At 40.1% G+C, this 14,352-nt stretch overlaps 2 protein-coding genes across 2 annotated transcripts in view; one reads left to right on the top strand and one right to left on the bottom strand.

Moving 5' to 3' along the window:
• Nucleotides 1–399: 399 nt before the first annotated feature.
• On the bottom strand, nucleotides 400–11,548 carry srebf1 (sterol regulatory element binding transcription factor 1). Its single transcript, XM_020937163.2, has 19 exons — nucleotides 11,201–11,548; nucleotides 9,419–9,958; nucleotides 8,455–8,618; nucleotides 8,237–8,374; nucleotides 7,942–8,160; nucleotides 7,745–7,859; nucleotides 7,420–7,577; nucleotides 7,120–7,327; nucleotides 6,819–7,003; nucleotides 6,430–6,691; nucleotides 5,889–6,055; nucleotides 5,629–5,797; nucleotides 5,444–5,552; nucleotides 5,182–5,291; nucleotides 3,590–3,722; nucleotides 3,329–3,494; nucleotides 2,643–2,873; nucleotides 2,096–2,207; nucleotides 400–1,661 (listed from the first exon to the last, which is right to left on the bottom strand). The coding sequence occupies exons 1-19, from the start codon at nucleotides 11,313–11,315 to the stop codon at nucleotides 1,441–1,443; spliced, it is 3,522 nt and encodes a 1,173-aa protein (XP_020792822.1). The 5' UTR covers nucleotides 11,316–11,548; the 3' UTR covers nucleotides 400–1,440.
• A 379-nt stretch (nucleotides 11,549–11,927) lies between these two features.
• The window catches only part of msrb1a (methionine sulfoxide reductase B1a), a 5,165-nt gene continuing 2,740 nt past the window's right edge, over nucleotides 11,928–14,352 (top strand). Inside the window, exon 1 of the mRNA XM_055153074.1 lies at nucleotides 11,928–12,003. Within this exon, the coding sequence (XP_055009049.1) occupies nucleotides 11,928–12,003 (76 nt within the window). The remainder of the gene's footprint in view (nucleotides 12,004–14,352) is intronic.

The raw sequence follows: 14,352 nt of genomic DNA, 5'->3' as shown, positions 1-14,352 counted from the left end.
ATGTAAGATGTGATGTACTAATATAATTGTGTATAGTATTTCCTAGAGATGTTTATTTTCTATAAAATGGAATATGTTATTGCTTATAAAATGTTATTAAAAGAATCCATTAATGAACATGTTATACTTTTGGGGAATGTCACTTGTTTTGGGTTGACGCATGCGGTTTTATTTTCTGTCTCTGGACTGAAACAGCATCACATTTGTTTGAAATGTTTTTGTAACGCCAATGTTAAATATACCAGCACCTTTCAATGCTGCTATGATCAATTTCTCTTTGTCCTTTCTTATTTTGTTCAGAGGTCAAGTTTCAACTATAGTTTAAGGCACTATTAACGAAGGTTGCAAGTTGTGTTGTAACAAATGAAACAGAAAGAGCATAGTTGTACACAAAACACATTTTGTTACAAAATATTTTAATATTTACATAGTAAGCAAGTATGTGAAGAAAGATGCCAATTATACAACAAGCGTTTGCCATGTCTCTCACATTTCATTTACAGTATCAGTCTCTTTACCAGGCTCATACTGAACATCCCGGTTCAGGACTTGTTTATAAAGACCTTTAAAAACAGGTGTTTACTAAGAGTGTTGAACTAAACAAATGTAAGAGAAAGCACTACTCTTAGTGTAAGAGCTACAAACATAAATCTGAAATGAAATTTCACTGCACGCTCAATTTCGAGAAAAAGTTTAGGGTACTTGAAACCACCAATGCCACACACTTTGATGAAGAGGCTGCCAACATCTCACAGCATCAATGAGCAGCACCGCAAAAGGTCAAGAGAATTGGCCAAAGCTGCACAAAGGTCACCTTGATAGCCTGATGCTGTGAATGCTCGTGGGCATTATAACATAACAATGACATTAAAAGGAGCCTTGCCAAATGCTACATAATTATAATATGCGCTTATGGGATAAGTTTTTATCACCTTGCTTATGTCACAATACTGCAAATTGAATCAAAGATATAAATACATTTTTAAAATATGTACACATCACGCCACAAAAACAGAAGACTCATTATTACAAGTCTTTGAAAGGAGCCCCTGGAGGCTAGTGCAGATAGAGACTTTGGGCTTGAATGAGCAGGATGCAAATGATTCCAATGACTAAACTAAACTGTTTCTGACCCAATATGTTTGTATGTAATACACTTTGGACAGTTCTTTCACAATAATACAACCAATAAGATCAGAGGAGCTGTTGTACTGTAGAGGAGATTGTGATTGTGTCTCTTCATAAAAAAGTCAGCAGAACAATGGACAAATGTGGGTAAGTGCCTTAGGTCAGGCTGCAGACCAAAAATCAGAGAAACAAACTGTTGATGTAATCTTTCCAGTTTGATACAAGTGATTTATAGCTGCACATTGTGAATCCAGAAAGTTTTGTCTTTGTCCTGCGTTGGTGTTTGGATGTGTCTGAACACTCTGGTCCTTCTTAGCTGTTTGTGACAGTGGTGCCACTCCCCAGTTTGATGATCATTTGCTGGCAGTCATGGAGCGTCCTCTTGTCTCCCAGCTTCTCCAGGGTGCGGGCTGCGTCCGCCAGCATTCCGACCCTCTGGCCTGGGGCTGACAGGAACGAAGGGGGGAGGTATCGGCATGCCAACAGGACTGCCTCCGCCTGCTCCCGTTGGCCAGGCCGTGTCTCACACTCTTCTGCATATCACAAAAAACTGTTATTGCATTGGGTCAGCCTGTTATTTAGCAAATAAAACAGCCTGAACAACTGACTATAACACAACTGCCAACTTCCACACAGTGTACTTTACACTTACATTTGAGCCAGTATTTATTTATGGTTTTAGCAACCATAGTTTGTCCCATGTCAGCAATTCATCTAGCTTATTCTTTGACCATTGTTAACAGATATTAATTATTGTTATTGTACATTGTTATACCTCTGTTGTATTCTTTGCTTTGCTGTCTTACTATGAGTGAAACATCTCAATCGTGTTACTCAAACATAACCTATGTTTTCCTTACTTTAAGGTTCAAGTATATATCCCAGACTGATACCATCTTAATACCATAAATATTCAAGTGAGTGAATAGATAAATATGCCTGGAGGACACATGTGAATGTTGCACACCTGTCTTGGCTCCTGGCGTTGCTCTGCGTCGTAGTGAGCGATCCAGCAGCTGATGTGTGCGTGTGGGACTCGCCCCTGCCATCAGTCTGGCTGTGGCTTCATGGATGAATAACTGGAAAGGGATAGAAACAAAACAGATGAGAGGATGAGAAGAGAGAAGCGAAGGGAGGAAAAAACATGTTCACTCAGACTTCAGAGAGACTTAGAAGCATTAGAAATAATGTTACAGAGCACTTGCCTCAGGGGGAGTGAGTGTGTTTGTGTTGTGTGCCAAGGGCTATGGTTATTTCCAAAGGGAACTGGGTTTGCCCGTGCATCTGTATGCATTAAGTGTCCTTTTGATGTGCTCCTTTGTAATATTTGAAGTCTACCTGCCTTCATTTGGCAGAATATTAATAGTCACAGGGAATTTATAGACTATGCATAACTAACTTATAGTTCTATGCTGTTCAATTACTCCTTTGACAGCACTGGGCACAAACTCTAAAAATGTTTAGTTCTACACACAGCATACACATATCTTTGTATATTAATAAAATACACATACTCTTCGCATGGCAGGTCTGAAACTGTGAGCCAACTTCCGCAGAGAACTGAGGTCTTGTTGAAAGCCTTGGAGCTCAGGATGTGAGGCCTGCTGCACGCCCCCTGTTGGACAGCTGGGACCTACATTTGTGGGTCCTACAGTAGGCACCCCTTGCTGCTGCTGTTGCTGCTGCAGCTGCCAAACATTGGTTCGCATCACCAATAGCAGATCACAGAGCAATAGCTGGACAACCTGAAGAGGACACACAAACAGTAAATGTTAAAATAATATTAATGTACTTAAAAGACTGTACTGTCTCAAAGGTACTCCTCCCAAATTTGTGGCTGCTGTTTGTGGCTCAGCTCTGTGTTGCACTGCGGGTGCATTGCACTCCACTGAGACACAGATGCAATGCAACTACAATGCACCACAGCTCCGGCCGTGCACATGCACCCCACGAGGTGCCCATCCAGCAGCATCGCCATCTGCTGAACGCCAGAGGCAGGGACACAGCCCGATCACACGTCGCAGTGGCCCAGGAGGGAGCCACAATCTGCCCATCCATATTCTGTGTTGTCAGTTTCACACACCTTGTAGTATTGTTTTATTGCTTTATAGTTACAGAATAGCATTTCAAACCAGTGTATATAATAAAAACAATGACTGATTAACATGGCTTGCAGCCTTTGTGAGAGTGATGAGGGTACCTTGTCTATACTGGAACTGTGGCTGTGTGGTCCCAGGTTGAGGTTGTCTCTGAGCAGGGCACTGGCCTTGTCACTGTAGCTTAAACTCAGCTGACAGTTTTCAGGTTTGGACAGGAGTGCACGCACCGCTTTGAAGGTATTTAGACATGCTTTGGGTAGCAGACTTCTGCTTACAAAGATAAGCGGAACAAATACTGATCAATATGTAGCTCTAAAAAGTTCATGTATATTTTGCATTATTATAATAACTTGATGACTCACTCTGCGTTCTGGAGACTGCGAGGCAGGTGCTCAACTGTTGGATACAGTCGCTCTGCAGCAGAGTCATCTCCCTGTAACCAGTTGATGATCACCACAGCAATTGAGGACCACCATTTTGAATGAGGATCACATCCTGTGTTGGGGAACAAAGTCACAAAATGAAGAATAAAAAAGAATAAAGTAATTATACTCAATGATGCTTTATGGCAATCACATGCAATTATAATGACATGGTAATGAAAGCCTATGTTCATTTGGAAGGCAATACAAGAACACAAATAGAAATTGATGTGCATCTATCTGGTCTACATAGCAAAGATAAGTATATCAATGAAAGACTAAAAGAAAATAAATAAATATCAAATAATCCACCTTCACAGGCAACAAATACCATGCCCTGCAAACACCGCACCCCACAATGCTTCAGATGCCAAAATGGAATATTGTTTCAGAAATGTATGGAAAAAAAAATGTTGTCCCCATATAAAATTTTATCTCAATCTGTAGGGGGCACTGATGCACCAATTTCAATTCTTTCACATTAAATAGCTTTAAAGCAGGGCATTTAACAACTGATAAATTTTCACTGAAAGCAGCGTTCATATGCGTAAATAGGAGCAATTTGTATAGATGCAAGATTAATACATTTTGTGCAGATAATGTGTACTAAATTTGAGCACATTCAGGTGAACGCCCTTAGCCTGATTCATCAACCGGTTTTACTTTGTTTCACTTCGTACAAACTGTCTGACCTCACAGCCTTAGATTTCGTTCCCTCGACGGTAGGCAGATACTTTTTGTCATTTAACCAATCGCTGCTATTTGGTTGTGATGTATGTAATGCGCCCCTAAAGGGGCTAACTGGTATATTAAGCTTTTCCCAAATCCCGTAGGAAGAAGGGCAATAACGTTTTTCCCCTTGATGAAATTCACCAAACATTCTCTTTATTCCGGCATTAAATCCTCGATCTCAGTAATCGTTGACAATACTGAATACATCACTCTTCACTGATTGGCTGGTGCCCAAACTTGCACTTCCGGGGTTTTTGCTAACTGCCGATTGTATTTTGATTCCTGACCTAGTTGCTGGAGAGAAATGAAATTGAGCGGAGGCACTAGGTGGCACCAGCCTGGAACACCCTAGGAGGAGTGTGTAAAAGTACAACATTTACAGAAAATGCTTTGTAAAGTTTAATACAATATGGCTGACCCCTGGTGGGGCAGATAGCGTTGGAGTAATATTTTTCACTCTTTTCATGATCTACTTCTGTGTCAATTTTTATGATTCTATGTGCATTTTTTCGTTCCTATACCCTAATGCAGTTTTTTCTTGTGTGGGGGTGTTCATGTTCCAGTTTATTGATTTTTGGAGGAAAAGTTAGGAGAAAAAGTTTCTGATACGGTAACAATATTCCTACGTCATGGCGAGGGCCCCTGGTCACTACGGATATGTCACATCCCGTCAATGCACTTACGGGCTACTCTTAGCCTCACGTCGCTTTGCAATACTTAGAGGCCCTTTGCCAGCTTCTGGTGCTTGGGCTTATTAACTGCATGACACCCAACACAACTATTATTTTTTATTAATTTACCTGTTACAGTAGCCATGTTGGATCCAATAGCAAAGGATTGTGTAGTGGCACCAGCCGCGTCTGATGCACTCATCAACAGCTGCAGGTATTCCAGGGCATCAGCATACTCCCTGAAAAAGAAATACAGCATGTTCATAAATATTTATGACTGACCACATAATAAAATGTGTTATTGAATTGTTCATGTTAAGATTAAGAAGCATATTATCTGAAATATTAGATACAGGCAAAGGGAAATACATAGGTTATATTGGATTCATACCCCTCTCCATGGCTTGGCCCTTTCTCTCCTCGAGGCTGAGCTACACAATAGAGGGACTTTTCAAGGAGATGCTCCCTAAAGGCCTGTGTCACCTGAGCTAAAGGATCCACTGTAAAGAAACATAAGAGGCTGCATGAGTTAAATCATGAACAGCATTAGAAGTAAAAAGTATCTGATCTACTGACCTGTATTGCCAGCTTGGCTATAAATGCTTTCTTTAGGAGTGCTGCGAATGGCCCAATCACCATCCACAAAGAAGCGGTGACCAAGTGGGTGACATAACCACTGCATAGCCGGGGGCACACTGCCGCTGGACGATAGACAAGCCTGACGAGCACTGCTCAGGAACACACGCTACAAAGAAAACAAAAGTTTGGTCCTTCAGACATTTTATACTATATACTATATGGATTTTGTGTAAAAATAAATGCACTGAAATACTTACTGAAGTAAAATGTAGTATCCTTGGCAGGCTGGCTTTGACCCGTAGAGCAGCAGATACATAGACCTCAGCCAGTGTGGCAACTGGAAGGCATGAGCCAGCACACTCTGAAAGATTCACTGCACTCAAAGCCATGTGGATAGCTGAGAGATGACTGCCATTTAGTTTACCTAACAAGAAAATAATTTGATTAAGGGATATAACAATAATCATGATATGACAAAATCTAGTCTCACAACAATGTCAATAGTTACAATTTATCAAATAGGTCAATATCTCCTTTGTCTAAAATCAGTTATTTGACTGATGCACTGCTTTGAATCTGTTTTGAATCTTCTTTGGAACATGACAAGAACAATGGCACTAAAAACCTGTCACAACATTTCCACACTCTGATTAGTCTCCTTAAAGCAGTAATGCAGAGGAATATCGCACTAAATAAAGTACAGTGTGGAAAATGATCTGGTAATTCTGTGATTTGGAGCAGTACACCCTTATATTTAGAAGGAATATAAAGAGCAATTTGTTTTTCCTTTCCACTTACCCGTCATGTGAAGCTGGTGCAGGCGGTGATAGACCAGTGCAGCATCACGGCTGCTTTTGCAAGCATCCTCCTGCAGGGGGCGGTCAGACCGCAGCCCTCCAGCTCTAGCTGCCAGCCAACGGCCCACCCAAAGGCGTTGGAGGCAAAAACGCAACAGTGACCACAAGGCAGCACAAGCCAAATCCAACTGAGAGGTGGGCAAAGGCCGACCAAGAGCTTTAAGACAGGTCCACAAGTTTTGACTGGCCTGAGCAAAATCCCCCTGAAGATGGACAATAGCAGATTTGATCCGTTAGATTTAGAACTGTCATTGTTAAACAGAAAATGTAGACATAGTTATAATGTAATTTCGGGTTTAAAACAATAATTTAATTTATTAAATAACATACTCTTGCTAGGTCCAGATCTGCCTGTTTGCGGTGCCTCCAGAATAAGACAGATGACCCAGAATGTGGTCTGGTTACAGGTTCTCCATAGACTAAGAGTCGGATCAGAACCCCTGACACCAAAATGCCATTCAGCAACCACACCAGCAGAGTGGGCAACATCCAGTCCATCCAGCCCAAAGAGTCCACTGTAGACATTCAATATTATTGACCAAAATGTGTCATGAGTGTAAATTAGAAAAGGTTGCCTAAGTTATATTTTACACCATATGTGTTGGTAGGAAGTCAATGACACTTCATTTACCTGTACTGTCTAAGCCCAGAATGCCCCTGCCTCCTGTGTGAGGGCTGCTGCTCGTGCCAGTACTGGCAGATGTACCGGTGCAGAAAAGGGAAGCCAAAGGATTCATGGAGACAAAGAGGAAGGTGAACGCACACAGGGCCATACGGGAGCGGTCCAACATGCCACCAACACCTCCACCTGCAGACTGACCCAGCGTACCCACATTTGGCTGAAACAAGACAAGAAGAATGTTCAATTCACAAATACTTTAGACTGAAGACTGTTCAATGTGAACACGTATGATTTTGTATATCTACATACCTTTGTGTCTTCGCCCATTGGGCTGTCAGGCTCCGAGTCACTGGCACAGTGTGAGAAAGAGGAGGGGGATCCCACATCAGAAGCTGGAGGAGTGGGTAGCTCCGTTTTCACATCAGCATGTCCATCAACCTCCATAGCAACGATGTCTTTGAGAGATTCTGAGTAAAAGCACAATTACATTTACAGCAAGTGTTAAACACTTTAGCAGCTATTTTGTCATGAGATTTGTTAGTGGTAGGTAATGGGGTATAAATTGTGAGACATTAGTATCTAGTATTTAACACAACCAATATGAACTGTGTTGGAGATAATATGAGGTACTCACTGTTTTTCTGGGCTGACATTTTTAGAGCCATGTTTTCCTGCTTGAGTTTCTGATTAGCCTGCTGCAAGTATCTGATGTAGTCAATAGCTTTTCTCAACACTGCAGATTTATTAAGCTAAAAGCGACAAAAATGTATATCATTATTAATAGACTCCAGGTGTGTGGTTCAATAGACAAGCATTAAAAGATCCTCCTACCTTGGCCTCAGTACCGGCAACCAAATCTTTAAGCTCAATAATTTTGTCATTGATCGATGACCGGTACCGCTTCTCAATGGCATTATGAGCAGTGCGTTTTTCTCCCTTGTGAGGTTGCCCATTTGGTTTGCCACTGATAGCTATCCGGTTTATTGGCAGTTTCTCCGTATCCACCATAACAGGAACTGTAGTCAAAAAGGTGCCTCCACCCACAAAAGCCTTAGAGCAAGCAATATAGCATGTTAACTCAAAAAGCAGGTTACAAATTATCTTAAGCAGTAAAAAACAGGTTTACTTGAATAGGAGTAGTCTGCACTGAAGTTGTTGTGGCCAAAGATGTAGGTGATGCTACAGTAGTGACCATACAAGGGTCATGCTTCAGAGTGGTCAGAAGCAAGGATTCTGCTTTAATGAACTGAGGCTGCAGTAGCACCTGTAAAAAAAAGATACACTGTCAGAGGAGTCTCTTGGTTTTACAACTATTAAAAGCACATGTGGCAGACTATTCCTTACAGGTACTTGCTGTACATGGGGTGTGATGGTTTGTACAGGTGGGCTTCCTGAGGTGGTCAAAATGGGAGACGTGGTGGCTATTCCTTGAATTTGAGGTTGAATTGCTATTGGAGGTGATGAAGACAAAATCGCGGCCGAAGGACTTGCACTCCCAGGACTAGATGCTGTAAAGTAAAAAAAACAATTAAAATATTTTCATGTGCCTTATTATGTCTAAGTATGCCAAAAAAAACACAATACATGTCCGGGGGGTTGTTGCAAGATCATTAACAGCAGGTTAGTAGGGCAAAGGGAAATTATCTCACTAGGACTAATAAAGTCATAGTTCCAGTCAGTATGCCACCGTTTACAATTCTTATCTGTCTGAACTGGTTACCTTGTGCACAAGATAACATAAAGGGCTTTACTCAACATCCAATAAAAAAGTTATAAAATACTCCCATGAGCTCCCTTCAGAATTATGTTGAAATGCACAGTGCTTAGACAGAGACTTGCTTTTACAAAATATTTATAATAGACTTTCAGCTATGTGTACATAAAGCAAACGAGTGGTTTGACCTGTGCTGTTCTGTCTACACAGTCTGTCAACAGAAGCATATATTCAGAAAAAGGGAAGGGTGAATACCCCAAAGGTGGAATAGTTGGAGGCTAAAGATTCTAAATTTACTTGACACATGTTTAAAGTAGACTTATTATGCAAAAATTGGCAACTACTTCACAGCTCTTTGTTGTCATTTACGGCCATGTCTGCACCCATTGGGCACCACAGTTTTCTAACATGGCTTGTTTCTTTTATTAAGTTGTTTAAGGTGAATATTTCAATTTAAAATTAGCAAATTATAACATAACGATCTGTGGATGTCGTAGATAATAGATATATAGCAGACTCTGGTAACCCGAGGTCTATGTTCTATTAGTAGTTCTAGTTGATTTAGTGTTTTACTTTCCATAACACTTATTTTACCTGTGTAGCTGACAGGATGAGTCTGCTGAGACTGAACTTGTGTTTGAGGAGCAGTGGGGGAGAACAGGGCCGGAGGTGGAGGGGAAGCGTTCAGAGCTGCACTCTTCTGTGGTACACCTTGAGGTGGTGAAGCCACTTGCACAGGGAGGGCTGGACTAAGGGCTGGCAGGGGCTGCTCTGCCTTGGCCTGCCTGGCATTCTGCGGCTGTGGTGGAGTGGTCGGCTGCTGCTGTCTTGTGCCAGTGCTGCTGGAGACCTGGGCCAGAGGGGATTGTTGGAAGGTGGCAGGCTGGAAGGTCTTATCTGGTGTAGAGGAACTACGAGTGATGGGGGGCCCCAGCAGAGCATCCAAATGTGGACTACTGCTAAGGATGGAGGATTGGGAAGTTGTCGGGACAGCTGAAGTGGTCAGTGAAGCAGCTGAGGTGATGGGTTGGGTAAGACCAGGGAGATCATGGGTCGATGGAGCTCCTGTGTATGGTTGGTTGTCAAAGAGTCCATCAAACTCCATATCCTGGTTGTTGATAAGCTTTAGCATATCTGCATAAGAAACAAAAAAGTATAATAGTATATTTGATTTACTTATGGTTTACAGTAAGTACAAGCCTTTCAACACAAGCTCTGATCATATAGTCTGGGATTATAGTATGGACTCCACTCGCAAGACTGCAGTGTGATAGAAAACAAAAATAATTTCTTTGTAAATTCAGGTTTAGGTTGTAATAATGGCACAATATAGAGTGGATTTTATGTGGTGAAAATAAGCACATGTTTAGTTTCTTTCTGCATTGATGTGTAGCACTGCGTTTGTGGATTAGGCCTTTGTATGAGGTGATCGCTCTCGACCAATCAGAGCGCGTCTGGGAGCCTCGCTATGCCGCTTGGCCAAGACGGGAAAAGAGAGGGAGAGTCTGAGAACGAGGTTACCTTCGTGCAACATCACCGAGGGTTACTTTCGGTCAAACACATGCAATGTAAACCGAGTGCCCCATAAACATACGTCCAACACTACATATCCCTCTGCGAGGCTAAATTTGGTTGAACTGAAACAAGCTCGAGTTACACATTACAAGCAGTAGACTAAAGGCTGAAATGTTGATAAACCTGCAATAATGTGGTAGTGTTGTGTGCGCGTGTAATCTGTATTTGCTATGATCGATGCAAAGTAAATAAAGTGCATACTTGCTTAGCTGCAACCACACTATAGTCTATTTTACTATTTTTTTTGCTTTATGTTTTAGAAGACTGTAAGAAAATACTAAAGCATTGCCATGACTAATGCAGTAGTAGTAAGTGTGTATCATTTTGGGGGAATAGGTCAATCGTATGAAGATGAACCCAGAAAAAGTGAATGAACTGTAATAACCTCAGTCATGAGAGGCGGGGCGCTAGCAATATTTATTAAGCTAGCATCACCTGCTAATGTACCCCTGTTATTTGAAAACTTTATGCTCTAAAACATAAAAATACTATAGTAGAAGGCAGAAATATATGATTTGCACTATATTTTGTGTAAGGATGTCGATTCAACTAAGACGAAAAGTTAAAAAGTAAGCTAAATCTAACGTTATATCGATTCAGCACGAGGTTGGCTAATTGGCTTAACAAGCCATTATATTTCACAATACTGCTAAAACAATTGAGCGCTACTGGTGCAACACTAAAATGATCAATACCCTATTATGTTATTAGAAGTTAGGTGTGCAGGACTTTTAGCCAGTAACACAAGCTAAATATGACAGGGGTGGATGTAGCATGTAAACAACAATTACAATTTCTTACCATCGATATCGCTTAAAAGGGCCGTGTCAATGTCGCTGGGGTCATGTAGCGAATTGAGTGAAATCGTTGGATCCAAGTTATCCAGAGTTGGATCGTCAAAAGAAAGAGAGTTCATCTTTACTCCTCTGTCTGTCTGGCTTTTCTATGAAGACTGAACAGACACGAAATCACGTGAAAACGCAAACTTCTCACTCCCCTACATTAGTCAAAAGGTTAAATCCCAAAACGATAAATGAGATCCATGCATTCAATACTTAAATCTGTCAGCGTGGTCCATATGTAGGTGTAAACTTGTCAAGCCAAGCTACGACCCAGGCTAAACACAGAACTCATTCAGGACAAACGTGCTAACAGCGGCAGACAAACAACCCGCCCACCACAAATGAGTGACAGGACCAGCAGCCAATCACTGTGCAGTCCCCATTTCTTTATTTAATTATTCTCTCTAAATAAACAAACGCCTCTTGGGCTATCCGTGAAATTTAGCGCATATTAACACTAACACAAATCTACAAATAAGAAAATCTAAAAATACAGACAGTACTTTGGTATTTTATTACGTGTGATTACTATTTAATTTCACTGGCATCGATTTGCAAACATTAACAGTTAAAAATAATATAAAATAAATATTTAAGGGCTTCTTTTACATGTCATGTGTAATAAAATAAATGCTTTAATGACTAGGCTGTTTATTTAATTTTGGACAAACTGTTTGATGAACGGCATGCATCTGCTTATTGTGGGCCTGCCTCAAAGGACCAGTAGGAAGGAGTCAGGCGTGGTTACTGAGAGTCAAGCTTGTTTGACTCGTGCTCCTGTAGAACCAGCAATATCGTCCAATCAGGAGCTCCAAAACCGAGTGGGGTGATCACACGTCACCCATAGGCGATGCTGATTACATCATGTGTTTCTCTTTCTCTCCCTCTCTCAAAGCTGTTGCATGCCCATCACGTCACTTTGAGGAAGCAGCAACACCAATAAATATCCATCACGCAAAAATTAAACAAACTGGTGGTGCTACAGTTTATTGGCAGTATTTTTTTAGTTCAAAGATTATTTTATGACTAGTGAATAAACAATGCCATAGCAAAGAAGGCCTATTTATCACAAGTAAAAGTGAGGATATAGTAGGTCAGAGATTTACACATAACTCATTTCCCTTGTGGATCAATAAAGTTTGTCTAAGTCTAAATCTAATCCTCACTCATCCAGGTGTGCTCCATAAGAAAATAAAGTGAAGACGTTTCATCGTTCATTAAGTGGCTTCTTCAGTTCTGAGAACCGCGTGGATAAGCAACGACACTTTACTCTAAAACTTTTGTCCATTTGATTGAATTGAATTTTTCGTTTGCTATTTCTGACATGTTGTTGGCACATCAAAAGGGTCAAAAAAATTTTTGCAAAGGCTATATATAAGTGAGAGTGATTGAAGGATTATTGCACTTCAATATGACACACCAATTTTAAAATGAGTCACGAAACTGTAACTTTAGGAGAGGTTGCATGATCCAGGAGAAAGTCCATTTGTACAACACAAAATAACACATGCAGTGGATTTAAGACGCTAGTGTTTTATTAGTGACACGTGTATGCTGAGTCAGAGAGCTCAGATTACCAGATGTCAGCACGTATACTGGTCAATTAAATTTAAACATTCAGCAGCAACATTGTTACATTGACACATAAAAAACAATGTTTGCATGGACCTTTAAACTTGACCAAGAAGCACTCATGGGAACACCATCTTCTTGTATCACTGCGGTTATTTCCATAACAAGCTTTAAACTGCATGAGCTAAATGTAAAATGCATACACTAAAATAGAATACTAACTGGAAATGACGTGAATGTACACAATATCAACTTAAGTCATTTTAAATAACAGTGATTTGTCAAGACTTCAATCATATACTGCACTGCTATAAATCACAAATGAAATCTAATTGCTCAAAAGAAAATGGCTGTGCAAAAACAAATACCGAATTGTGCTTCTTTCCTGTCTCTTTTAAATTGTAATGTGTGCACAAAATTATAAAAACATATGTAATAAACAATACATCAATGATATGTTTGAGAATGAAATGATATGTTGTAACCTTTGCGATAAATGCATTATGTGGGGGGTGATACAAAAAGAATCTGCATAGAGTATGGACCAATACACTGCATGGATAGGCTTAAGTCCTTAAATACAATCAACATTTACAATAATGCAACAATTACAAAAAAAAAAAAAAAAAAAAAAAAAGTGCAAAATTAAGCTAGTCAATGTCCATTCTAGTTTCCATATGTTAACAAAAATTTTAACCAGTTACAAAATATGAATGTGTTATCCCTTCAAGTGCAATGATGTTTCTAACATGGAGAAGGAACCTGTCATTAATTGTCTCTAAAGCTTTAAGTTTCTTTGGAGCAATCCATTTTAAACACGATCAGAAGCATTTCAGTAAGAAATGTTCAGTGTCCCTTTTCCACAAACCTCGGTTTATCCCTTCAACAAAAGGAATATTGAAATACACAGTATAACATCCCAGTTAGCAAAATTAATTTGCCAACGTTAGTAATATAAAACATCTTGTAATTTGATACAAACCCATAGGCTACCTTAAGCATAAACTTGTTAAGTTAAATATTTATAAAATATTAATATTTGCAAAGTTTAACTAATAACCAAAATACATGAGATGTATATGGTGAAACACCACAGTCCATCACACATGCAATAGTGTTCGCATACTTTCACTTCATGGCCACTTTACAGTTTAGGCAGTAACTCACTTTAGTGCCAAACTATTAATAGAATGGTTTCTTTGGCAATTAGTTTCAAATGCCATTACAGTAAAATAATACATCCACATGTATTAAACAAGCTATGACAAAGTGTACATACTGCAGACATTGATATGATTTGATAGATTACTGCTAGTCATTAATTAAATGGAACCAGTGAAATTATTAAGAGCAAAAACCTTTGGACACCATAGGGAGATTAGGATTTTATAAGGCAAAGAGGGCATCTTCTGTGTGCTCCGCCTTCTTATGTGATCCACTGGGAGCAGGGTGAGCTCTTGTGGGAGATGGCATAGAATCTGCTGCCTTTGCTCGTTCCTCAAGGAATTTATCAAACTCTGAAAAACATTTGTTTCAAAC

Source organism: Boleophthalmus pectinirostris, unplaced genomic scaffold (genome assembly GCF_026225935.1).
Source record: "Boleophthalmus pectinirostris isolate CB_2022bp ecotype Guang Dong unplaced genomic scaffold, ASM2622593v1 HiC_scaffold_17, whole genome shotgun sequence".
Taxonomy (NCBI): domain Eukaryota; kingdom Metazoa; phylum Chordata; class Actinopteri; order Gobiiformes; family Gobiidae; genus Boleophthalmus; species Boleophthalmus pectinirostris.
The sequence above is the reverse complement of the archived record's forward strand: the minus strand, read 5'-3'. Positions and strand labels throughout refer to the sequence as shown.

Bases quoted from the DNA above. Each gene is read 5' to 3' on its own strand.
- srebf1 (XM_020937163.2), bottom strand. From the start codon at position 11,315: ATGAACTCTCTTTCTTTTGACGATCCAACTCTGGATAACTTGGATCCA. The intron at 7,004-7,119 runs GTAAATGAAGTG...GAATGTCTACAG, and splicing joins TCTGGGCTTAGACAGTACAG to TGGACTCTTTGGGCTGGATG. The intron at 2,874-3,328 runs GTACCCTCATCA...TGTCCTCTTCAG, and splicing joins ACAGTTCCAGTATAGACAAG to GTTGTCCAGCTATTGCTCTG.